The 27,212-nt window shown below is 38.6% G+C and overlaps 1 protein-coding gene across 8 annotated transcripts in view; it reads left to right on the forward strand.

The window, feature by feature from the left end:
* The window catches only part of DISC1 (DISC1 scaffold protein), a 574,426-nt gene that overhangs the window by 80,059 nt on the left and 467,155 nt on the right, over positions 1–27,212 (forward strand). For all 8 annotated transcript variants that reach the window (XR_011975415.1, XM_072647488.1, XM_072647489.1 and 5 more), the window contains one exon: positions 1,394–1,463. Coding sequence is in view for 7 of the 8 variants with exons in the window: in XM_072647488.1 (XP_072503589.1) it covers positions 1,394–1,463 (70 nt within the window). In the remaining variant the exon portion in view is untranslated. The remainder of the gene's footprint in view (positions 1–1,393; positions 1,464–27,212) is intronic.

The following is a 27,212-nucleotide window of genomic DNA, read 5'->3' on the forward strand; positions in this document are numbered from 1 at the left end:
CCTCAATTGTTAGCTCCACAAAAATTGTTAGCTCTTACAAAAAGAGATAAAAATTCAAATACAAAGTCAGAGAATACTTTTATAAAGGTTCTTTTAATTAAAAGACTGATATCTTTTATTTTTACATGACAATCATTTCTGAATATAACTCCTTTTTCTTGGAATTGAACCCTCCTTTTTTTTTTTTTTAACAAAAACAATTAAGTGAAAACAGCCAATACACAGCAACTGAGTCTGGCTTTGCATATAACATTTCTGTCACTTATGATGGCAGGATAGCAAAATGAGGATAATCCACCTGACAGTTCATAGCAGCCTCTCATTTTTCTGTAGAGCAGAGGAAAGCCTGTTTCATTTTCTGCTCTCTGCATAATTATACCCAGGATTTCCTTTCAGTGGTCTTTTATTGTACAGGTTTTTATTGGGAGAGTTAGAGGTGGTATGCTCTTGCAGTGAAAAAATTGTGACTTTCTGTTCAGTTAGGGGAATTCTCCACCCTCTCTATATTTGAATCTCCTCCGATGTTTCTACATGTTTCTAGAACATAAATATGTAGGGCTAACAATGATGATAATACCTTGGGTTTCAATAGGACCTGAAGAATTTATTTTCCAAGACACCTACTTATGTAGAGTGGGGCTGGTGTTAAGTCACATTTCATTGACAGACAACCTGAGACATAAAGGGGTCAAGTGTTAAGCCTAAGGCCATCTATTGACAGAACCAAGGCCAACATAGAAGCCTCCTTCCTGGATCAGTTGCCGAACCATTTTGCCAAAATTGAGAAAAAAGGCAGTTAGAAATGAATGTTCCAACAAAAAACGCTTAGATCACTAGCATCTTGTCACTAGATGTTGAATAGAACATAATTAACCTTTTTTTAAGATCTGGAAAAAACATTACACAGGTTGTAAAGGTCTGTGCAAGGTCTTCTAGCGAGCTCCTACTCTGTCTTCAAGGCAACCTTCTGTGCCTCAGCTTAAGTACCCATAAGAACCTCTGCTCTTGTGTTTCTTCTCTCTCTGGTGTGTTTACATTCATAACTTTAATGTGATTTTTAGAACAGAGAACATTTGGTCAGGAAATTAGCATTCCTTTTCATTATGCATTTTCCCCTTGCAGATAAGGCTTCAATGTGATGTTTTTGTTTAAAATAACTTTCTAACTCTTTCTGTGGATTTTATACTCAAGTTACACTTTTTCTTTGCGTTATTTTTTTTTTCTGGGAAAGCTCATGCATTTTACAGTTGGCATGTGAAAAATGTATGTCTGGTTATTTTTAAAAGGAGAAAAACATAGTTTCCAAATTGTTCCAGCTTAAAAAAGGGGAGGGGAGCTGAATGTCTGGATAGTATTGTAATTTTAGTGTTCTTTTTCTCTGAAACTGATCTAGGTAAAATCCTTGATGTTGAAGCTTCAGAAACTTCAGGAAAAAGCCGTTGAAGAAGATAATTATGACAGAGGTAAATGCTTCCCCCCATTCTTATCTCTTCTCTTTCCCATGACTTCCCCTTTCTCCTCTGTCTTCCCTAAATGAGGAGTCTTGGTAGATCTTTGTGCAGACTCTGACTAGGAACATTTGGGTCTCCTATAATGTCATTCTTCTTAGGACTTCAAAACACTACATGCTAATCCCTTTTCTTACAAGTGTCGTTTTTTGATTGCCAACAGATCTAAGCAAAGTGTACAACACATAAATTATATTTGCTTTTTGTCTACTAATTGTTCATTGGAACTGTGGCTTCATCAATATATTTTTCCCCAGCGATGCAGATTACTACTCTTTCATGCTTGCACGTGTGTAAAGAAAGATACACACAATCAATCTCTTTGTCCAATAGGACAAAAATGCTCAAAATGTGAGGTGTTTATATGATCTTAGTAGACACAACACTGTAGATCAGTCCCTTTAGCTCATTAGCCTCTTCCTCTCTCCAATGAGTGACTGGGTTTTCACTGCTTGGTAAGGAGAAAATAAGAAGGGATGAGATAGGGCACCCAAGAGGCAATTTTTATGGACCAAAGTCAGAGCAATGGGAAGAATATGGTGTTCTTCTTGGACATTAGACAAATGGAACTCATCTCAAAGTCATGGGAATGCCAGAGAAGAGAAGCTATGGAAGGTTTCCCCTTCCTCTTCATGCCATTGAGTCCATTTTCCTTGTTCTCTAAATGATGAACTGACTGTGGGCAGAGGCAATTGGAGGTCTCTATAAGCAACAGGAAACTGGATGGAAAAGCCCTGGGAGTATGAACTGCATCCTGAACTCAGTCTGGAGTCCATGCTGTTGGTCTCTGGGATCAGCCAAGATCAGGGGCTAGGATTCTGAGTCTTCATTTAATGACTAGCATTATTGGATAGTTTGAGATAGACATTCACTGGAAACTGTGCTTTACTGTTGAACCTTCTTTGCCCGCTCATAGGGGGAATAGCCATGACTTGTTGGGGGTGTAAGCTCAGTTCCATGTGGACAGTCTCGGGCGGGTAAAGGTGAGAGCTTCTAAACCTTAGAGTTCTCATGAGGCCCCCCAGGAAACAGCAGGGAATTGAGGAGTGAGATCTTGTGTATTTCCGCCTCTTCCCGTGAGAACGTGATGGGAGAGAGCATCCCCGCCCTTGAGACTGGCCCGGATCTGGGCACACCTATTGTTATCTAACAGGCACGGTATTCAGGTGCAAACTATGCGGCAGGAGAGCTTAAGTAGGGTCAGGAAAGCCCGAAGGCGCTCTTAGCGCTGAGGGGCCCTTACAGGACAGAAGGCCCCTTTTCCTCTCTTCTTTCTTCCCTCTCCCCTCTCTCCCCACTTCCACTTCTGCTTTCATTCTCTTACTGTAAGATCTTTGCCTCCTTGGGAGATTTCTCTCTCTCTCCTAAGGAAGAGTTCCCCCTGCACATGTAACCAGGACCCTGAATAAAGCCTAACCCTCGTTCGACTCTGGAAAGTCTCTTCTCTCATACGTTTATCCGGTTTGGCCAGCCGAAGACCTGCGATATAGGTAAGGTAAGACTCGGGTAGCCCTCAGGCCTCTAGGCCTGGCAATGACTATTAATTTTTTATCTATAATTTATTATTATTATGCCACTGGCAAATGAACATGCCAAACTGTCTCTTCTCTAGAACCCCTGGGTTTGGAATGGCCCATAAAAGCCTGGGGACTTCCTGGTTCTAGTAGAAGAAGTGGATACTCAACCACATAGTAGATGTTTTTACCATGTATAGTTTTATTGTTTTTATTGATTCTCTCCAGAGAGTAAAGTATTTTCTGTATGTTCTGTATATTCTTATGGATTGTTGACTCCATTATGCCAAGGTCAGGTGACTAGAGCTTAGTGAAATATACTAAGTTCAGGAAAAAAGGCTGAAGTAGGATAGGTAATTCTGTTTGGGCAATTCATCATAATTACACCCCCAAGATTAATGAGATTGAAGGGTGACTTCAAGAGAGGTGGAGCTGAGGAATAAAAAGTGCTAATTGTAGAGAACTTAGTACTTTTGCAGAGCTTTTAAATCAGTGAGGTTGAATGGCTTAACTCTGAGGGTAAACATGGTTCTCCCTGCTCCTGATTCATCCAGATGAATGGCTAACAGTGCTGCCTGGTGTTTAATAAAGCATCATTATCCTTTCTTTGGAAAGAGAACATACCAATTTGTTTATGCCCTGTTATTGGTTTAGGAAGTGTGAAGGTTACCTTTTGAAACTGGTGGGTTGGTTGACTATTGATTGGCGTAAGATTGCCCATGATTCCCTCTGATCTCAACTGATTGACCTCAACATGATTGGCCATAATTCCCTCAACTTAGTACTCATGAGTTTGTATATTGTGTTTCCACAGATGTAACTACTGCTCCAGGCCCTAAGTTATCTTGTGAGTCAGTTGGTCAGTTAATAAGCATTTATTAAATACATACTCTGTGCCAGGTACTGTGCTAAATGCTGAGGATACAAAAAGACAGTCCTTGCCCCCAAAGACCTCAGAGTCTAATGAGAGAGATAACAAGCAAACAAATAAGTGCAAACAAACTATATATAGGATAAATAGCAGATAAAAGAGAGAAGAAACTAGAATTGAAAGGTGTTGCAAAAGGCTTCCTAGAGAAGGTGGAATTTTAGTTGGAACTTGAAGGAAGACAGAAGATGAGTAGGGAGCACATTCTAGGCATGGGGGACAGCCAAAGAAAATGCCCACAGCTGAGACATGGAGTGTCATGTTTGTGGAATATCCAGTAGGCTGGTCTCATTGAATCAAATAAGATGTGGTGGGAATAAGGTATAACAAAACTGGAAAGGTGTGTGTGTGTGTGTGTGTATATGTGTGTGTGTGTGTGTGTATGTATGTATGTATGTGTGTGTGGTGGTAGGGAGTTGGTTATGAAGGATTTTGAATGCCAAAGTATTGATACTGGAGGGGATAGGGAGCTACTGTAGTTTATTGAGTGAAGGGGTTGTATATGCTATAGTGAGACCTGTGCTTTAGGAAAATCACCTTGGGAGCTGAGTGGATGACAGATTGATATGAGGAGAGATGTGAGGCAGGAATAGTTCAAGTATGAGATGATGAGGATACCTGGGGGATGGCAGCATCCAAGGAGAGAAGGGGATATATTTGAGAGATGTGGCAAAGATGAAATTGACAGACCTTGGCCACAGGTTGGATATGGGAAGGTGAAAAATAGTGAGGAGTTAAGGGTCACATTTAAATTGCCATCCTGGAGGACTAGGAGGATGGTGGTATCCTCCATAAGAGTAAGGAAGTTTTGAAGGAAGGAAGGCTAAGGGGGTTAACAGAATGAATTTAATTTTGGACATGCTGAGTTTAAGATATCTACAGGATATCTAGTCTGAGATATCTAAAATGAAATTGGGGATACAGGATTGGAGTTCAGCAGAGAGTTTGGGGCAGGAGAGGTAGATTTGAGAATCATCAGCATAGAGATAGTAATTTAACCATGGGAGCTGAGGAGTTGTGGAGAGGGAGAAGAGAAGAGGCCCAGGACAAACCCCTGTGGATCACTTTCCTTGGAGGTATGACATGGGTGAAGATCTAGCAAAGGAGGACAGGAAGGAGAGGTCTGCTAGGGAGGAGCACCAGGAGAGAGTGGTGTCCCAAAAACCTAGAGAAAAAGAGAAAATCAAGAAGATGATCAACAGTGTCAAAAGCTGCAGAGGGGATCACATGCTGCAAAGCTACAATCATTCATTTGATCAACAAACATTTAAACACCTACTGTGTGCAGGACATTGTACTAGATACTGGGGGTACAAAAATCCCTATTCATGAGTTGCTTAAACTAACAACTGATTTATATTGTGCTTTCCAGTTTACAAAGCACTTTGCCTATACCTATATCATATTATATGTGCCTTATAACAATCCTGTGATTGTTATAAGAGACTACTATATGTAGAGACTACTGTTGTTATCATCCCCATTTTAGAGATGAAGAACCTGAGGCTCTAAGACTGTAAGTGGTTGCCTGTGGTCAGAAAGCTATTGAGAATCCAAGGTGGCTTTTGAATTTGGATTTACTAACTCTAAATATAGTAGTCATTCAATCTGCTGTGCCAAGCATGGTAATGTTTCAAGGAGAGAAAAGCCCAAGACCCACTGGCTCTATAGCTACCCTCTTCTTCCTCGTCTCAGTCTTCCCCCAAGCTCATTCCATCTAGTCTTACTACATGGAGGCATTCAACTCACTGGAGGTAGTGAGGTGGTTCAGTGGATGAAATACTGGACCTGTACTCAGGAAGACTTGAGGTCAAATCTGGCCTCAGACATTTAGTAGCTGTGTGACCCTGGGCAAGTCATATAACCTCTGTTTGCTTCAGTTTACTCATCTGAAAAAATGGGAATAATAAAAGCACCTAATTCACAAGGTTGTTGTGAAGATCAAATGAGATAATTGCAAAGCACTTAGTAGAATACTTAGCACATAGCAGGTGCTATATAAAATGCTGCTATTATTATTAATAATTATCACCATTATACATCAACCAAGTCACTCTGATCTAAGAGACAAAAGCTCCCTTCCCATTCCCTGGTGACAGTGCAGCTGAAATTATTTACTCACTTTACCTATCCAAAGCATCTCCAGGGAGCTGCCTGTGCGCAAAGATATCATGTAGTGACTGCCCAACAGTCAAGTTGGTATAATGGAATACTGATATATCTCAAGCAGGGATTGAGAAAAAACTAGATGAAGGTCAATGAGTAAATTATTGAAGCACCAGAGTTACTCTGAATAGGTTCCTTTTGTTGAATGTTAATTCCTGGTATCCCTTAGTTGTACTAGTACTATTGCTAGTATTAGTGGTAGTAGTAGTAATAGTGTTAGGTCTGGATTTGTGATTTCATTTGTGTAGGAAACTTCCAAATTGAAATTTTTTCTGCCATTGAAGATCAGCCACTCAGTCGTGATTTTTAATCTTAGTTGCCTATTGCCCTGAATCAGTATGTGTCAGAGAAAACTCTTCCATCACCATCTTCCTGACTTCAAGGCTGGCTCTCTAGACATGACTCCAAACTACATTTCTTTAATGTTTATAGTTTCTTTTGCATTTACTATACTTATATTTACTTTTGCATTCCCCCTACTTGTGAATAAAATTCCTCCATAAAAAACCCAACATATAATCGAGAGTGTATTGGCAGAGGGAGAAGGGAAAGAGGGGAAACAAGCATTCATCAAGCACCTGTTATGTGCTTGGCACTGTGTACATAATCAAATGTGATAATATTCAATCAACTATCTCATTAAGTTTAATATTATTATCACTAATTAAATATTAATTAAACATCTCACTAATGATGAGATAATACTAAATAATATGATAGTAACTGGCACATAGTAGGTGCAATATCAATGCTAGTTGTTACCGTCATCATCATCATTGTGATTGGTATTACACTGGAGATGCTATGGATACATGAAGAAAGAGATGATGGATGTGGAAATCAAGGCATCTGGAAATGATGGCAGTGGTTTAGAGATTAAGGAAAGCCACCAGACAGCTCAGAATTAGAGTTGAAAGGATTAGGAGATAGCCTGGTATAGCTGCACTAAGTCTTAGGAGATTTATATTCTGGTTCACTACTGACTTTGCCACCAACGATGCACCTTGAACTATTGATCAGTTTCCTTATCTGTAAAATGAGAGAGTTGAACTAGGTTATATTTTTCATCTCTAACAGTCTATGAAGAGTAAAGAGAAGAGGCACAGGATCAGATTTCTCTTCTTGAGATTGGTTAAGTCTATCTATGAGATAGAAAGCTAAGGTTTTTCAACAAGGTACTGTGTATTTTTTTTCCCTCATAAACCAAAATATGTTGTACGTGTGGTTCTTTTCTCCCTTGGCATTATAGATAACACATTTAGTTTCTTTAGCCTCTCAACTATTGAAGGTAATATTTGTTATCTGTTTTATAGCCTTTGAGGCAGAAACACAATTATATGTCTTTTTTTTTGCCATGTGAATTTCTATACCCTTCTTGGTGGCTACCTTACTGTGGGTCCCCTACCTTGGGGAGATGCTTTATCCACCAAGAAAGTGACAACAGTTTGCCTTTCTCCTACCACTGTAGAAATGGTTGTTTTCCTAGCTTCATCTGGACCATTGTTGAGGCAGCTCATTATTCATGCGGAAACCTGACAGCAGCAAGGTTAAACAGACTGCTGAATGCAGTTAAAGAAAACAAAACAAAATTCAAATTCTGAACTTAAACACCCAATAAAATGAGCATTTGCATATACGAAGTAGAACAGGAAAGGTTTGTACTTGAAGCTGCAAATCTGTATTATGTACAGCTCGCTTTTCTTTTAAAACATATGATAAATTCGATGTTGTTTTCAGAGCTGTCCTGCTTCTTTTGAACTGACCTTTCTTCTGTTCTCTTTTATGCATTTTAAAAATGCTTCTTTTCTAACACTTTTTCTTTTACTTTTTCTACTTTTCTTTTACTTTTACTACTATACAGCCCCTTCCCCTGCCCCCAACTACCCTTTTCCCCCAATTGAAAGAAAAACAAAATTCTTATATTGACTATGCATAATCAAACAAAACAAATCCCCTTGCACTTATTCCCCAATTGATGAGCACCCCCTTAGTTTCCAGTTCTTTGTTGCTACATGAAAAAAAAAAACAAACTACTGTAAATATTTTTTGTACATATGGGTCCTTTTCGGTGGTTTGTTTTTTTTTATCTCTTTGGGGTATGGGCCTAGGTGTTATATCACTGGGTCAAAGCATACACTCTGTTTAGTGACTTTTGGAACATACTTCTGATGAGGGCTGGAAGAGGGGTGTGAGACCCCCACAAAGACCAGGGCACAGGGGCATGTTGTCTGGAGAAGAATTGACAAATTCAAGCATTGTTGAGGTCAAGGTAAAGATTTATTATGCTTTTCAGAGGGCAGGAGTTCTTAGGGAACCTGCACCTTTAGGAGGGGTACAGGCAAAGTTTATATATAGCATATTCTATAGTATTACTTGTGCCAAATATGCTAACTAGGTGTTTTGGGATGAGATTAGGGAGTGGTTAAGGAGTGGTCAGTTCTTAAGGGAACATGGACTTTTGGTATCTACTGTGCAGGTATTTTACCCAAAATTCATCCGGAAATAGCCCAAGGTGGGGCTACCTGGAGGTTTTAGGCCTGAAATGTCACTAAGTTAATCAAAGGTAAGGGCTGACTAGGAAAAATCAGACTTCTCTCGTCAATGTCTTGTTAGACAAGATTAATGTAAGGGAGAATAGGTATGTCTAAGTCTAGGATATATATGGTCAGTGAGTAGTAAATGTCATTATGACTCAGTACACAGTCCGTTAAGCCAGTACACAGCTGGTTCAAACTAATGAGTTCTTTAGGTGCAGCTGGCTACTATAGCAGGAAGGGAGATAATGGTTGTTGCTAGGGCAGGCTGTGTCCTTGAGGGAGAAATTGCCTGAGATAGTATTTTGAGGCTAGGGTGAAATATGATTTTTAAAGAGAAATATGATTTTAGAATTGGGGCCCAAGTACATGCACCCAAGCACCCTGTCACTTCCAAATTACTTCACAAGATGGCTGAACCAATTTACAGCCCCAACAACAATGTATATCTACCATCTCACAGTTCCTCCAACAATTGTCAATTTCTTTTTTGGGTCATTTTTTGTCAATCTAATGGCAGTGAGGTGGAACCTCAGAGTTGTTTTCATATGCATTTCTTTAGTTCCTAGTGATTTGGGGGCATTTTTCCATGACTGGTGTTAGCTTGAATCTCTTCCCTTAAGAACTACTGGTTCTTTTCCTTTGGCTATTTATCTACTGGGACTACAATGACAAAATATTCCCAACCCTACTCCATTTCCCCAAGCCCAATTTTTTTTTTTGGCAGGAACTTGAACATTACTTTCTTGCCAGGCTAAGACAAAACTGTAATTGGTTTGCGGTAGGTTGTAGGACAAAACTTTATACGAAAAAATTCTATTTTTTCTGCTTTCCATGGGGATCTAGAGCAGAATGGTAAGACTCAGCTACTAACTATTGTTTGTCCCTTTGATTCTCTAGAAGGATGAGACAGATTTTTATTTTGTTGCTTTTCTTGTGGGTTTGATATGCTCCTGGGTAAAATGTTCTGGAGCTTAGGAGAGAGGTCTAACCTGAGTGAAGTGACATGGCTATATACCTCAGGAATTCAGCCCTTCTGGAGCAGATGGCTTACTAGAATGAAGCAATAATTTAAGCTACTTGGGCCAGCTTACCTGTAGGAAGGCAGTAAGGAAAGAAGGAAGGTAGAAAGAAAAAGGAAGGAAGGAAACAAGCATTTGTTGTTTACTATGTGCTAGGAACCGCCATCAATGATGGGGAAATAAAGTAATTAAAAAGAAAGACAGTCCTTGCCCTCAAGAAGCTTGTATTCTAATGAGTGAAGACAATGCACAAAAGAGAATTCAAAAATTGGACCCAGGATAAGGTCCAGAAGGTCAATGGAATGTCTTTCCACATAATAAAGTCTCCCAAAAGAACTCACCAATGGGAGGAGTCAGGCCATAGAGTAGTAAGTAATCACCACCCCACTTTGGGTTTCTAAACCCATCTTCTACAAGGGGCATGTAGGCTTTTAGCATTATCATTCCTTGCTCCTCTCAGAGATCCCCTTGATATATATAGAAGAACCAAGACCCTCAAGAATGAGGAAAAAAAGCTCGGGGCATGGGCTGGACTTGCCCAAGCTTATGTGGAAAGTCTGGGTGAAACCAAAAACAGGACTCAGGTCCTTAAGTCTAATTCTTTTCTATGGTGAACTTTATTTCTGGCATGAACATTTGTCTACTTTTATTTAATAATATGGTTCAGAGGACTATGAGCCACATCTGAATTAAAGAAGTTCTTCAGTTACTTGAGTAAATATCTGGATAATTTGATCTTATGTGTTTTAATCTGATATTATCTCCATGTCAATCAGTTGGTTATTTTGTTTATATTATTACCAAAAAAGACTTGATATGACTAAATTGAGTTCACTAAATTGGTTGATTGAACTGATGGAATTAATTGGTTGACTAATTTGCCCTCTTAGTTCCTTACAATCTTTTTGCTTCTTTCCCTTTTTTCTATGCCCAAGTAATTTTTGCTTCACTCATTTTATAATTCATTCCAGAATGGGTTCTCTTACTCCTCTGTTTTGGATTATTTGATTTTGATTATTGACCCAGCTCTGTGATTTGATTGATATGGGGAACTTCAGATTGGAACTCCCTCCATTGACTCAGACCAACTACTTCTCTGTAACTTGTAGTCAAAGAGACTTACCTTGAGTCCAGAGAACTTAAAAAATGTCCTTGCTCAAGGTCACACCATATATGTCAGTCAGGACTTGAATTCATGTCTTCTTTACCCTAAGACTGGCCCTTAGAGTGGAGGGTCACTAGAGTACAATGCTTTTCTATTTCTTAGTAGAAGTTTTTAGTAATGGAGAAGAAACCACAGTTTGCGTCTACAGTACACACATTATATCCTTGTCTTCGAGAGCACTTGCATTAACATAATTTCAGTGCAATGAAAACCAAATGCCATATGCCAAAAGGTATTAAAAAAAGAATTGTGATGGCTATGCAATATTTTTGTTTTAGGACTGTGTTTGGATTCTCCTCGGGTGACTTACTAATTGTGTCCATTTGCATTGTAGCTGATTTCCTGAGCATTGGTGGGAGGGGTAGATGTTCTTGCATCTTCTCATTACTTTGCTGAAATTAGAAATAAAGAACATTGGGTGAATGTTCTCTATGATATATTAAATATGAACCAGCTGTTTGGAAGGGCAAGAAACTGAGCTCTCAGGAGGAGGGAGTTAGGCTGCTCACATGTCAATATGTTCATGTCTTCCTTTGCCACACAAAGTGACAATCAAAGGGTTATCCAACCTGGAAAGGTCAGAAATGGAATATTCTTTAGGAGCTCCCCCAATTTTCAATAAGTGTACCTATACCCACCTACCACTGTGACATTTGTTGGCAATGAGGGTTGTCACCCTGCAGAAAATAACTGTCTGATAATTTGAGAGTCACTCTTTGTTTGGTATTAAGAATTTTGCTTGTGTAAAGCCTGTCTTCCAAATTAAAAAAAAAAGTTGGAAAGCAGGCAAGGAACCCATTTTTAAGTCATGCAAATTGTAATTCAGCATTCAAAGATTTACTCTTCATCATCTCAGCCTATTTTCCGCCTCTGAAGGCTTAATTTCACGACCTAGATTCTCTTATCCTGTGTAGCTTTGTGGAGGGTCTGTTGAATGGCATTGGGTGACATTGAGGAAATTGAATTGAACCCTGTTTAGGAAGTTTGTTGATTTATAAGTATGGGGTCAGCTCAGTTGCTGAGGGCAGAGGGAGAGAAAAAGAGGGAAAGGAGGAACTATGAAGGTAGTAGAGAAGCATGATGAGACTAGAGAAGAAAAGGGATGAGAGACACAATCCCTACTGAACTTTTATTATGAGATCAACCTCCATGTTGCCAGAGAAAGAAACTGAGATTGCCTCTTAATTATTTAATTTCTTCATTTAAAATGGTTATTTTAAGACATGGCTTTCATTTTCCCCTGTCTAATGGCAATGACACGGTGCTTTGGTTTCTTTCTGTGGCTGCTTGCCTGCCACCAGTTGTGGGTGATGGCCCTGTAGGGGCAGTTAATTTGTTTTTTATAAGCTGTCAGTCACTTAATTAAATTTTACCTTCTATTAACGACTTTTCCTTCCCCTCCCTACCCTCCATCCCATGCTTGAAGAGGGGGAGGAGAGTAGAAGTAGATAAGTGTGTTGATGGCTTAGCAGTTTAAATGGTAGACCACTTTTAATAAGCCTACAACTTGTTGATGCTACCTAAGGACCATTGGGCCTTTCCACATGTACTGCTGCAGCATTGTTAAGACTTCTGGGACTTTCCATCCCCACTGCAGCTGATCTTTGTTGTATATGTTGTCTCCTTCAATCAACTCAAGTTTCTTGAGAACAGAGACTGTTTCCCTTTTTCTAGTTCCATTACCAGTGCTCAACACAGTTCTTGGTATGTAATAAATACCTAATTAGTTCATTTTAATTCATTCACATGAGCCATGAATTTGTAATGGGTGAAATCATCTTGGTTTTGTGACTCTTCATTCTTATTCAGCAATTCTGGAGCAAGGGTTGAGAAATCATTGGGATGTTATCTTGGGATGAGGATTTGAAGTTTGGGAACAACATGAGGTTGGGCAGCAGGGAATTTGAAGTTAGTAACTAGGGAGAAATTAAAGAAGAAAACTGTGGAGTCAAGGAGGTAAAGAGGTATGGAGGAAAGTGAAGCCAAAGTTGGGGAGATATCCTGAGAAAATTGGGATGGCAGGTGATGAGAAGATTAAGTGTGAGTGTGAGAAGGCAGGCTAGGATGGTGTAATCAGAGTAGAAGGTCAGCGTTCCAACTGCTGTAGAGGGGTGTAATTGAGAGAGCTAGTGAGATCTAAGGTGAGGCTATGTGAGTATGTGGCAAAAGGGAGGGAGAGAACGTCATTGGATTTGGGGAGGTATTTGATAGGATATTTGAGATGTCATGTGGTCAGTTTGTCTACATGAATATCATTTCCTGATGATAACGGCAGGAGGTATAAAGGGAAAATTTGTGAGCAAGGGATGCTAAAGTCATAGAAAAAAAATTAGGGGAATGACCTGTAGTTACTAGATTTTAACAAGAAGAATGTGAAGGAGTACAGGGCATGGATCTTGAAAGAGGAAAAGTCATTTTGGGAGGGTAGAGTAATGGTCTGTAAGTAAGAAGTGGCAGTGGAGGAACAAAGAATATGCTCAACCTTCCTCCTGGTTGTATGGGTTGAGGGAAGTGGGAGGAGTAACCAGTCATCGACTATTTAGCCTAGGGGTTATATAAAAGATGTGACATTCTCAGAAGAGTCAAGTTCTCTGTAAAGTAAAGAAGGGGAAGGAAAGTTTGTTGAAAAATTCAAGAATAGAGGGAAGTTTGCTGACAGAGCAGTGGTAGCTGAAGGTACAGTGGGATGGATTAAGCCCACTTAGCTAGGTGATGGGTAAAACAGGATAAAGTATATCTGGGCACAGACACTGCTCACATTTAAGGCAGTGAAATTAGAACATAGACACTGCAAAGCCAATACAGTAGAGGGAGATTAGCTCCAGTGCTAAGATTTATCAAGACTGGTTGTCTATTCAGTTGATAAATTAAGCTTAAGTGTTGGGTGTACTAAAAAATGAAAAACAATGCCCTGTCTTCAAAGAACTTACATTTTAGTGGTGGAGACAACATGTGAATGAATAGGTACATACATATCTAATTAGCTGCCAAATCTTGTAGTTTCTACATTCAGGATCTCTCTCAGATTCAGCTCCTTCTTCCCACTTAGCCACCATGTTAATTCAATCTCTTATAACCTCTTATTAGATTATTTGGCACCCTACTTCAAGTCTCTCCCTATTCCAGTCCATCTTACACACTTCTGTCAAGGCAATTTTCCTTAAGTGAAGATCTGATCAGGAGAATTTTCTACTCAATGAACTTGAGTGGCTTCCTGTTGCTTTTAGGATTAAATATAAAGTTTACTGGTTAGTTTTTAAAGACCTGTACAGATTTGTCCCAACCTGCCTTTCCAACTTCATTGTACGTTACTCCCTATTCTGCACTCTGAGATAAAACAAATAGGCTTTGTCTTTGTTCCATGTACATAACATTGGACTTCTTGACTCTGTGCCATTATATTGTCTGTCCACCATTCCTAGAATGGACTCCTTCTAATGCCTTTTAGAGTCTCCCTTTTTTAGGATGTAGCTCAAAGGCCATTTTCTGCATGAGGGAATTAAAATATCAAGAGCTAGTGGAAATTGAGCAAATCACATTGACTCCATCTTGTGATTCAATTCTGGATCTAGTTTAGTTCCTTTTCCATTCTGTTATGGGTTTTGTCCAATTTCTATCTTGTGAGAAAATTTTATTCAATTCAATTCAACACTTCATTGCATTGTATGAACCTACCCGTGTATGGCTAGGAAACTGGACCACCTTTCCCTGCTTAGAGACCTTGAACTAAGAATCTAGGTTATGCTGACCAGAAACCCAGTCAGATTTGAAGACTGATGCAAGGAATTTTCTCATTATTATACATCTCAAGCAACCTATATGTTTTATCTGAAAACTGGCCCCTTAATGGTAAATCAGTTATTGTTTTCATGTTCCTTTGATTAGATACAGACAGTTTGAGGTGGGATTGGAGCAGGGCACCTCTTTTTCTGATTTCAGAAGATTGAACCTGTTTGCTTTCCCCATGCCATCTTGGAAAGTCCCTAATCTTTCCTTCAATAAGAAATCAGATTGTCTGGGGAGCTGAGTAGAAAGATGCACATAGCTCTAGCTCTTCCCCCACCACCCATAAAATACCTGTAAAAATGACTCTAAACAAATTCTAGAGCAGCAGAAGCCGCAAAACAACAGAGTGAAAGAGATTATCAGCCCAAGGTAACCTGGAAGGCTGACAGGACAGGTCTATCATATGGGGCATGGAGTGGAGCACAGCCCACACAGGCCTCGGGGGTGGAATCCCCAGCAGCAGTGGTGTTTTTCAGATCCCTCAACTGATGAATGCCAAAGAAAGCTTCAAAGGTCAGTGAGAAAGCTTTTTCATGTGGGTGAGAAGGGAACATGGTCTGACCCTGCCAGCAGCCACCACTGTAGTGGCAGCGTCCGTTTTTGGAGCCCTCCACCTAAAGCCCCTGGGGGAGTTGAGTAGCTGATCTGATTCTCAGCCCTGAGCATGGCCCTGGAGTGAGAAGGAGGAACACTGGCTCCATGGAGCTGGAGTGAGAAGGAGGCCCTGGAGTGACAAGAAGGAACACTGGCTCCATGGAGCTGGAGGCAGCTGTGGAGAGGAAAATCTACTACTCGCAGATTCTGGACAGAAAAGTTTTAGGTTGCTCCCAGACCCATGTGCAGACCCTTGATTGTGCCACCTTGGAGGAGCTAAGATCTTACAGGTCCCCAGAGTATACCATATTCTTGACAAAGGACTTAAAAGTCAAGTAACTGGCTGAGAAAATGCCCAAAAAAGGGAAAAAAAATAAGATTATAGGAGGTTACATTCTTGGTGAACAGGTATTTTCTTCCATCCTTTTGGATAAGGAAGAACAATGCATAACATCAGAGGAAGTCAAGGCTTCCAAAACCTCCAAAATAAATATGCAATGGCCTCAGACCATGGAAGAGCTCAAAAAGGATTTTGAAAATCAAGTAAGAGAGGTGGAATAAAAATTGGGAAGAGAAATGAGAGTGATGCAAGAAAATCATGAAAAGCAAGTCAACAGCTTGCTAAAGGAGACCCAAAAAAATGCTGAAGAAAATAACACTTTTAAAAATAGGCTAACTCAATTGGCAAAAGAGGTTAAAAAACCAGTGAGGAGAAAAATGCTTTAAAAAGCAGAATTAGCCAAATGAAAAAGGAAGTTCAAAAGCTCACTGAAGAAAATAATTCTTTAAAAATTAGAATGGAGCAGATGGAAGCTAATGACTTTATGAGAAACCAAGAAATTACAAAACAAAACCAAAAGTATGAAAAAATAGAAGATAATGTGAAACATCTCATTGGAAAAACAACTGACCTGGAAAATAGATCTAGGAGAGACAATTTAAAAATTATGAGACTACCTGAAAGTCATGATCAAAAAAAGAGCCTAGACATCATCTTTTATGAAATTATCAAGGAAAACTGCCCTGATATTCTGGAACCAGCAAAATAAATATTGAAAGAATACACCAATCCCTTCCTGAAAGAGACCCTAAAAGAGAAACTCCTAGGAACATTATGACCAAAGTTCAGAATTCCCAGGTCAAGGAGAAAATATTGCAAGCAGGTAGAAAGAAACAATTTGAGTATTGTGGAAACACAATCAGGATAACACAAGATCTAGCAGCTTCTACAGTAAGGGATTGAAGGACTTGGAATATGATATTCCAAAAGTCAAAGGAACTAGGATTAAAACCAAGAATCACCTACCCAGCAGAACTGAGTATAATACTTCAGGGGAAAAAATGGTCATTCAATGAAATAGAGGACTTTCAAGCATTCTTGATGAAAAGACCAGAATTGAATAGAAAATTTGACTTTCAAACACAAGAATCAAGAGAAGCATGAAAAGGTTATCAGGAAAGAGAAATCATAAGAGACTTTCTAAATTTGAGCTGCTTACATTCCTACATGGAAAGATAATATTTGTAACTCTTGAGACTTTTCTCAGTATTTGGGTTGTTGGAGGGATTATACACACACACACAGAGCACAGGGTGAGTTGAATAAGAAGGGATTATATTTAAAAAAATAAAATTAAGGGGTGAGAGAGGTGTATATTGAGAGAAGAAAGGGAGAAATAGAATGGGGCAAATTATCTCTCATAAAAGAGGCAAGAAAAAGCTTTTTCAATGGAGGAGAAAAAGGAGGAGGTGAGAGGGAAAAGGGAAGCTTACTGTCTTCATATTTGGCTTAAGGAGGAAATAACATGCTCACTAAATTTGGTATGAAAATCTATCTTACTACAGGAAAGTAGGGGAAAAGAGGACAAGTGGGGTGAGGGGGATAATAGAAGGGAGGGCAAATGGGAGGGGGGAGTAATTAGAAATAAACACTTTTGGGGAGGGACAAGGTCAAAAGAGAGAATAGAATAAATGGGGGGCAGAATAGGATGGAAGGAAATATAGTTAGTTTCACACAACATGACCATTATAGAAGTCTTTTGCAAAACTACACCTATACAGCCTATATTGAATTGCTTGCCTTCTCAGTGGGGATGGGTGGGGAGGGAGGAAGGGAGAGTAGTTGAAACTCAAAGTTTTAAAAATGAATGTTGAGAATTGCTTTTGCATACAACTGGGAAATAAAAAATTTAGGTAATGGGTATAGAAATCCATCTTGCCCTACAAGAAAAGAGAGAAGATGGGGATAAGGGAAGGGAGGGGTGTGATGGAAGGGAGGGCATATTGAAGGAAGGGGTAATCAGAATGCAAGGTGTTATGGGGTGGGGGGGAGGAGAGATGGGGAGAAAATTTGGAACTCAAAATTCTGTGGAAATGAATTTTGAAAACTAAAAATAAATAAACAAACATTAAAATAGTAAAAAAAAATCAGATTGCCTAATTTTCTATCCTGATTTGTATCCTGTTAGTTGTTTTCTTTTAATTAATTGGTTTTATTTGAATAATTGTTTTTAATGCTTAAAAATCTGTCTTCCCCTGTATTTGGTGTCCACTGCCAAAGCTGAGGAGGCTTGGTTCTGATTTGTTACACCTTTGCATGAATTGCTTAATAATTTGCTGTGTTTGGAAGCTTGAACCTTTGTTTCCTCAGTCATCTCATCTTTCATATACCACAGTATAATCACATGATTTCTGTTGTTATTGTTATTAATATGGTTAATTGTACTGATAGTTTCTTTAATATTGAACCAGTCCTGCATTCCTGATATAAATCCCACCTGGTCTTAGTGCTCAATTTCTTTTTTCTATGATAAGGTTATTTAAGTATTCTATTGTTTCTTCTGTTAATCTGGGCAGTTTATATTTTTGTCAGTATTCACCCATTTCATTTAGACTGTCGGTTTTACTGGCATATAATTGGACAAAATAACTCCTAATAATTATTTTAATTTTATCTTCATTGGTGGTACATTTACCCTTTTCACTTTTGATTATAATAGTTGGTCTTTTTCTTTTTTAAAAAATAAATTAACTGATGGGGCTTTTTTTTTCATAAACCAAGACCTAGTTTTATTAGTTCAATTTTTTTACTTCAAATTTTATTAACCTCTCCTTTGATTTCCATGATTTTCATTTTGGTTTTTAATTGAGTATTTTAAATTTGTTATTTTTTCCAGTTCTTTTTCCTTTTTATAATTGCATGCCCAATTCATTGATTTGTTCTTTTTCTCTTTTATTGATGTAAGCATTTAGAGATAGAAAATTTCCCCTAAGTACTGCTTTGACTCCATCCTACAAATTTTGGAATATTGTCTTGTTGTTATTTTCTCTGATGAAATTGTTGATTATTGATACGATTTGTTCTTTGACCTACCCATTCTTTAGGATTAGATTATTTAGTTGCCAATTAACTTTTAATCTGTGCTTCCATGTCCCTTTAGTAAATATAATTTTATTGAATTTTGAGGATGGATTGATACACAGGTGTATTTGTAGGCAATAGTGATACAGCTAATAGATGAAAAACAATTGAAGATTAGTGATAGAATAGGGATGATGAAGGGGTTAATCTGCTTTTTGAGATGGGATGAAATGGGATCGCTTGTGCATGTAGAGGAGTTTCCCTCTGCAGGGATAACATGTGACCTCATCATGTGACATGGTCAGCAGAAACATTGGAGTGATATGAAGTAAGAAACGAGAGAAGCATGAGCTCTCTAAATTGATAGATTTTTAAAACAGTTAACAGTTTTTGCACCTGTAAAATCTTTACAATTTTTTTTTCAATAAAATATGAGGCAAGTTTCTCACATGAGGGGCTGGGGAGAGAAACTGTGTTAAGCTTGAGGAGTGGAAAGAAGATTTGGAAAAGCTACTGTGGAGGGTGGAATAATGAATTGATGAGTGAAGTATAAGTGGTTCCTTTTACTCCAGTGTGAGGCAGGTTTCAGTTGTGTCTGACTCTTCATGACCTCATGTGGGGTTTTCTTAACAAAGATACTGGAGCAGTTTACCATTTCCTTCTGTAGCTCATTTTACAGATGGGGAAATCGAGACAAACAGGTTCAAGTGGCTTGCCCAAGGTCATACAGCTAGTAAATATCTGAGGCTGGATTTGAATTCAAGGAGATGAATCTTCCTGACTCCAGGCCCAGCAGTCTATCTACCTTGCCACCTTAGCTGCCCCTAAAATTCTGTAGTATAATATCATCTTGTAGTGGACCAAGTCAATATGGTTTTGTAATTTTCTTTAGTTCCATTCAACAGAAAGTAGAATGGAAGGTAGGAAATAGGGACTAATTCAAGACTAGGTTTTGTCAGGGCAAGATCCCTGGTCAGCTAAAGAGGCAAGGGTCTCAAGGAAAGAGGATAGTGCAGAGTTGATCTGGTTTACCAAGAGGTCAAGATGGGCAAGGGAGACGAATATAGCCAATGTAAGGGTGATGACCAGGAAAGAATGGAGTAGTCAAGGGACTGGAGGTCATGACAGACAACAGGGTTTGGAGCTGCAAGGCAGAGGTAGAGGTGGAATGACAACAGATTTTCATCAGATATAGAAATTTCAGAGTTCATGAACTCTTGTAAATGAAAGCAAGATCAAGGATATGAGCAACTCTTTGCTTAATTTTATCTATGAAGTCCTCTCTGCGCTGATGAAAAGTGTAGATTTTCTGGATAAGTAATGTTATTTTTCCAGAGACACTAGACAGGACACCCAACACAAGGGTATGTGGTACCTATTACTTTAACTAAAATGTCTCTTCCTCATCCTAACGGGATAAACACCCATATTATTTACACCTTGTACAACGATAAACAGAATTCCTGTAAATGATAGTTATCACTGCTATTATGGTTTTAATAATAGATAGCAGTGAAATTGATAGCAATGAAATTGAAATCTGAGAGACTGGATTCTTTTCTTGAACACAAAATTGAGGTTGGGGTAAAATGAAACAACCCACTGCCTCTCAAGGAAATTGTAATAATAGTTTGCATTTATAGGTAGGTTTATAGTTATAAAACATTTTACATATATCATTTCATTTGATCTTCACAGTATTGTCTTAGGGCTCTCATTTTCATATGAGGTAAAGTGAATTGCCTCATTTCATACATTTGTAACTGAGGCTGGAACTTAGGTTCTCTGATTCCAATTTCAGTGGAGTAGCATAGCAGGTCGAATGCTAGACTTGGACATGTATATGCTGTATGACTGTGGGTTAAGTCTCTTAAATTCTCTTATCCCTCATCAATAAAATGGGGATAACAGCACCTACCCCCACAGAATTGTTCAGATCAAGTGAGATAAGATAAAATGCTATGTAAATCTTAAATCCCCATACAAATGTTTGCTATTATTATTAACACCATATGATGAGTCAAACATCTCTTTAAATCCCTTCTTTTGTGCAAACAAGTTAAAAATATGCTTTTACTTTAGGACAGACTGTAACACTGTAGATAATATCTTTAACACTTTTGTAGAGTGGTACATGGGATTATAAATAGGAAGTCGCAGATCTGTGTCTCCTTGTGCTGGATAAACATCTTTGAGAAAACATCCAAAAAGCTCAGATTAGAGGGAAAGAGGGACTTTTCTTATATTTCTGAGGATGTAACTGTTATTTTTGGTCAGAGAAACGGATTGAGTGGAATGACCTTTAGCAGCTGATGACAATGATGTGGTAGAAGGGGGACGGTTTTCCACTTGACCTTTCTACAACATGCCAGCTTTGTCTCTTACTACAAAATGAGTTACAATCGACAGACTTGATAGAATGCTAACCTGACAAAAGTGTACTGTTTGGAAGGAGATAGGCCTTGAAATATGCCCCCTCTAGCTATAAAACATGGGGACTTTCCATGTAACCATCAGGCCTTGAGAACCTAAGTCACAGCAGGAAACTTTATTATAATTAACTCCTCTGGGATTTTCATTTAAATAAAATTGGCTCCTTAATGAAATCTCCTTTCCTGGAGATTTCTTCAGCTCCTCAATGAGCGTAAGGTTTTCTTAGGACTTTTCTTCCTTTGATTGTTTGCTTTTTCATTTGGTACTTGCTTTTCCATGTCCTGTAGGTTTCTTCTCCTATCCACTGCCACTTGCTATTTTCTCCTTTCCTTAAATTTTTGTCCACCCTCTGTCACCTTTTTCCACCTGGTGATTTTCCTCAGCCTTTGACCTACAGATAGTTAAGTTAGTCTGCAGCAGAGATTCTTGTGTGTGTGTGTGTGTGTGTGTGTGTCTGTGTGTGTGTGTGTGTGTGTGTGTGTGTGTTTGTGTGTGTATCTTGGACCTCGGTGGCAGTCTGGTGAAGCCTACTGATGTCTTTTCAGAATAGTATTTTTAAATGAATAAAAAGCATGAAATTAGTTTACAGGAAACTAATCACATTGAAGGAGAGTTATTAAAAGTTTTTTTTTAAACAAGTTTGCAGACCCAGGTTAAGAATTCCTGGTCTAGTGAAATTGTGGGCTATGTGGTAAAAGTGAAAACAAACAATTATTTAATTCTTTTCAGGAGACACTGGGTTATAGCAACTTGCCTGCCCTTATAGTCCTGAAGTAGAATCTGCTTTGGCTCTAGCTTACTTTTGAAATGCCAGATCCATGCTTGGGTGGATTGAGTCTATACCAGAGGAAAAGGCGATGTAGTAGAGTAATTTAGAATCAGGAAGACGTGGATTCAAATTTTACTTTTGACATTTACTATTTGTGCGACCATGGGCAAGTCATTTAACTTGTCTGATTCTCAGTTTCACCATAAATAAAATGGTCATTTTAATACTTTTAGTATGTCTCTTACAAGGTCTTTGTGGCAAGGTTCATATGACATGATATGTGTAAAGGACTTTACAAACCTTGAGGCACTTTACAAATGCCAGCTATTATCGTCAGGGAAAAAGCATGCCCTGAGAATCACAAGACCCGGCTGAACTCTCATTCTAGCTCAGACACCAAATAATTGTATGTGACCTTAGAAAAGTCACTTAAATGTTTAAGTCTCAGTTCTTTTATCTATTAAATGAAGAAGATAGTAATAATTACCTACATATTTACATAACACATTGAGAATCACATATTTAGCAAAAGAGACCTTAGAGGTCACCTTTTCCAATTCTTTCATTTTACAGATGAGGAAACAGGCCTGGAGAGGTTAAAGAGCTTGCTCAAAGTCATAAGGAGCATATGTGGCAGATGTTGGGTTAGAATCCAGTTTCTCTGACTCCAAATCCATCGTTCTTGTCCATTAACATCGGACATTCTTTGTTGTTGGTCAGTCCTTTTTTAGTTGTGTCCAACTCTTCATGACCCCATTAGGGGTTTTCTTTTCAAAGATGCTGGAATGATTTGCCATTCCTTCTCCAGCTGATTTTACAAATGAGAAAACTGAGGCAAACAGTTAAGTGACTTGTCCAGAGTCACATAGCTAGTAAGTGTGTGAGGCCAGATTTGAACTCCACAAAGTATTATCCCTGGCCTTCTATCTACTGCGCCACCTTGCTGCCTCTAACACAGCTCTTTTTTGGCACCTGTGCCACCTACTTAATAAAGATATTGTGAAAATCAAATGCCATTGACTTCACATATATAATCAATGTCAAATTGCTTGCCTTCTCAAGGAGAAAAGAAAAGAGAGAGAGAGGGAGGGAAAGAATTTGGAATGCACAATTAAAAAAAAGATTGTTAATTTTTTTTACATGTAATTGGGAAATAATGAAATAAAGAAAAATAATTCTTCTGGGCAAATCACTACCTCTCTGGGCCTCAGTTTCCTCATTTGTAAAATGAAGAGAAGCAGACCTCTGAGGTGTCTTCCACCTCAATGATACTTTGATCTTATGATTCTCTCTCTGTAAAATGAGGGGAGCTGAACCACATTACCTGAAAGGTCCCTTCTCCTAAAACATCTTCTATAACAAGTGCTTTGAAAAGTTGAAAGTGTTGATGAAATATGATATAATATTATAGGTGCCAGGCTCGAGGATTTGACCTACTTTTCAATGGCAAAGCACTAAAATGAACATTTTTACACATCTCTGCAGAACATAACATTTTTAAAAAGTTTTAAAATAATCATTAATTTACTTGCAGATGACAGTAACTTTGTATACATTAATGCAGTGAGGCCAAGTCTAAAGGAAGCACATTTTTCTGTTGCTTTAAGATTTACTTAGATCATTCCTTACAACAACAGTTCCGTGAAGGGGAAGAGCATAAGTATTTGTAATGGTGATTGTTTTATGGTACAAGTATTATTAGGTGTTGTAGCAGTTGAAGTGCTACAAATGGATTCAGGAAGTTGAGTTCAAATCCTGCCTCAGGTACTTGATGTATGACCCTGAGCAAGTCATTTAACCTGACTCAGTTTCCTTTATGCAAAATGAGGATAATAATAGCCCTTGCCTCCCAGAGTTTTTGTAAGGTTAAAAAGAGTTAATATTTGTAAAGTGCTGTGCAAACCACAAAGTGCTATTTAAATGCTTGTTTATTATTATTGTTAAATGGACTTTGGAGATTTTTTTTTAATTAGTGACTTAGAATCATAAGATTCTCAGTTAGAAAAATCTGTGCTTGTCAACTAGTACAAACTCTTCTTTACAGAGGAGGAGAATGAAACTTTACTTGGGCATACAAACAGAATTGTGTGAGTATGGTTCTCTCTAAAGCCAGGCATTCTCTGGACTTGGAGTGTTAGAAAATACAGTGGACTCCGTTTCTTTATACAAGCTTTTGGACCATGAATAGGAAGGATTACTCAATGTTTTTTGAGGTGAAACAAATCCTTCTAGTTACCCACATTGACACAAGTGCTTCTGATTAGCTTTGTGAGCCTTGTTTCCCAGCACAAATGGTTACAAGTACTTCTGACACTCTTAGTCTCAGTCAGGGTTGTTATTTGGAGTCCATTCCTTTTAGAGCTATCCATTCCCTTGTTGGCAGTCACAAATAATTGCTTTGGTAATAACAGCCACAAATAATTACCATACATGAATGACTCAACGTCCTGAACCAAATCCTATTAATGACACTTCCAAATTAAAAGAAATCCAGAGTCAGGGGTGTCTTCATTAAGATGCAAATAAAATTCATTTGGAAAGATTTGGTCATTTCTGATGTGGGTGGCATCTCGTTTTTTCTTTTGGTGGGGAGGGCTGGCAGCTATTTGGATGCTGGCCATGGACCTGAGAAAGGACAAATGGGCACTTCTTCTGCCCTCAAATTTCTCCCACAGCTTTCTCAGATCAAGCCCTATGACACTGTGTAAACAAATCACTTAAAATGTTTGTGCATAATTCTTTTAATACAGAGCTCTGTTTTTATAGGAAAAAGCATAACTGAGAATGCTCTAAATCTCTGGCTCAATTAACCATGCCTTTGGAAGTGAAGTTGTTTTTACAATCAGTCCCTAATCATGGCCACTACCTATTTGTTGGGAGCACATGCTAATTGCAGGAGGGGGAGATAACAGCCTTTGGAATGTTAACCTTGGGAACGTAAACCTGGGAAGTATCAATGAATGCCAAACATGGCATCTGAACTACAGAGAGCTTTTCTTGACCTCACTAAAAACCCAGGATTCTGTAGCAACTCTGGCTAACCCTCTTGAATTACTCCTTCACTATTTCTTTCCCATTACAATGGAAAGTCTAGTGTTGATAACTGTCAGTGTACACAGAGAAAGGCAGTGATCATAAATGTGAATGAATGAATGCAAAGCATTTATTAGATACTAGGTGTGGGACACTGGGTTAAGTTCTGGGGAGACAAATGCAGAACTGAGTTAGTCCCTGCCCCCAAGGAGCTTATATTCTAATGGGGGAAGGGAGTTATGCTTTGGGAAGATCCAAAATCAAGTCAAGACAACAAATATTTATCCAGTATTTACTACATAAGGAAAACACAGTGATAAAAAGAAAAAGAAAGTCCCTACCCTGAAGGAGTTTACGTAGAAGGAAAGACAATACATGAAAGAGAACTGAAAAAGGGGGACTGTAGGTACAAGTGAGAGGCCATGATGACAGGGTACAGAGAATGAAGGATGGCAAGAGGAATAATAAGGTAGTTCATCCTTTTCGATAGCAAAAGAGATCAATCGATAACAATTGTCAGAGAAAGAGATAGAAAGAAAGGGGGGATGGAGTAGGGTTGGGGAAGTTCCAAGTGAGTTCAGGAGCAGGTCCTTTCAGGCAGATCCTCTGGTGGAGGCCACTAGGTAGTGCAGTGGATAGAGTGCTGAACTTAGAGTCAGGAAGACCCAAGGACAAATTGTGCATCTCTTACTAGCTATGTGACCTTGGGTAAGTCATTTGACCTTTCCCAGACTCAGTTTTCTAATTTGATTAAAGAGAGGGTTGGACTTGATGGCTGACAAGGTTCCTTCTTACTTTAAATCTATGATCCTATGGTTGTGTGCTTTTAGAAGAGTAGTGTGGAAGAAATTGGATGTGTGAGTGAGAAGTAGAAACTATTCACATCTCCAATGCCATGAAAAAACAAGTGCTATTTAAAACAACAACAATAAACTATCCAGGACTAGTTCCTTATTACTTGGTAGATGAAAGCCATGTGGGGAGTCAATCATGTTGCAACTTGTTTCCTTGGTTTTTTTTTGTAAGATCATGTATTTAGAAGTCAAACAAGCAGTTTCTTACCATATTCTGCCCTCCATATTGCCAAGTACTTCTCTTGCCAGATTAAAAAGTCATTGGGCACTTGACACTTAATAGCTGTGTGACCCTGGGCAAGTCACTTAACTCCAATTGCCTCACTAAAACAAAAAGTCATTGGGAAATATTTAACAAAATATGTAAAAATACAGTAAAGCACAGATAATGTTAATATGTGATCTTCTAAGTCAATATGTGACCCCCAAGGATGAATGATGTAGTATGGCTCCCATTTCTGTTTGAGTTTGATGCCACTGTTTTAGAGGTAATCTAATTTTACAGATGAGGAATTTGAGTTCTAGAGAAATTAAGAGATTTGTCCAAGTTTAAACAGGTGGTAAGTAGCAGGGGAGCCAGAATTCCATCCCAGACCTTCTGACTCCAAATCCAAAATCTTTTCCACTTCGCTATACAAATGGATGTAATTTTAGTGGAGTCAAATGTGAATCAGTAAACATGGGAACTGTAATCTGTCCATTCCTGAGCCATAAATTGTAAAGGCAAGAAGTAGACTCCAGGGTCCAGGCTTGATGACTAAGTCTCTCTAAATATTTTCCCAAGTGATTAGAATGTCCCAGGAAATTTCATTTTAACAACTAGAAATAACACATGATTATTAAATTTCATGAAGGACTTGGGTAATTTCACACTTGACTTTTCCCCTCCTGTATCTGAACATGTCTAACTGTTCCCTTCTTTTCCTCATCTTATCTGCCCTGGTCTGGAATTTGCTCCCTTTTTGACTTTAGACCCATATCTTCCTTCAGACCTCAGATGAGGTGCAATATCTCCTCTGAAACTTTACCTGATTCTCCACCATATCCCCGCGCCCCCCCCCCCCCCAGTTATTAGATCTCTTTCTTTCTCAGATTATTTTGTATTTATTTGTGGACATGTTGAAACTCCCCAAGGAAAATATGGGTTCTTTTTGCAGAATAGACTTTTATTTTTGTCTTTGCATCTCTAGTGCTTGACCTTCTGTGTATAAGGGCTAAATAAATATTTGTTGGATTAAATTGACTCTTCTGTGTACTAGTTCTGAGGTCTTTGAAATTTGTTATTTCATTATGTTCTTAAAGCAATGAATAAGAGAAGGAATGTAGTTACAGTTGATCCTCATTATTCACAGATTCCATTTTTAAAAATTCATCTACTTGCTAAAATTTATTTGTAACCCCCAAATCAGTGTTTGTGGCACTTCACAGTTATTCATTGACATGGCTGCAGAGTGGTGAAAAATGGCCATGGACATGTCCTCACTGAGGGTGATCAAGGTGACACTCTGTCCTCTTGTTTCAGGCTCTCATACTGTGAACAAGTAT

Source organism: Notamacropus eugenii, chromosome 2 (assembly GCF_028372415.1).
Source record: "Notamacropus eugenii isolate mMacEug1 chromosome 2, mMacEug1.pri_v2, whole genome shotgun sequence".
Lineage (NCBI taxonomy): Eukaryota > Metazoa > Chordata > Mammalia > Diprotodontia > Macropodidae > Notamacropus > Notamacropus eugenii.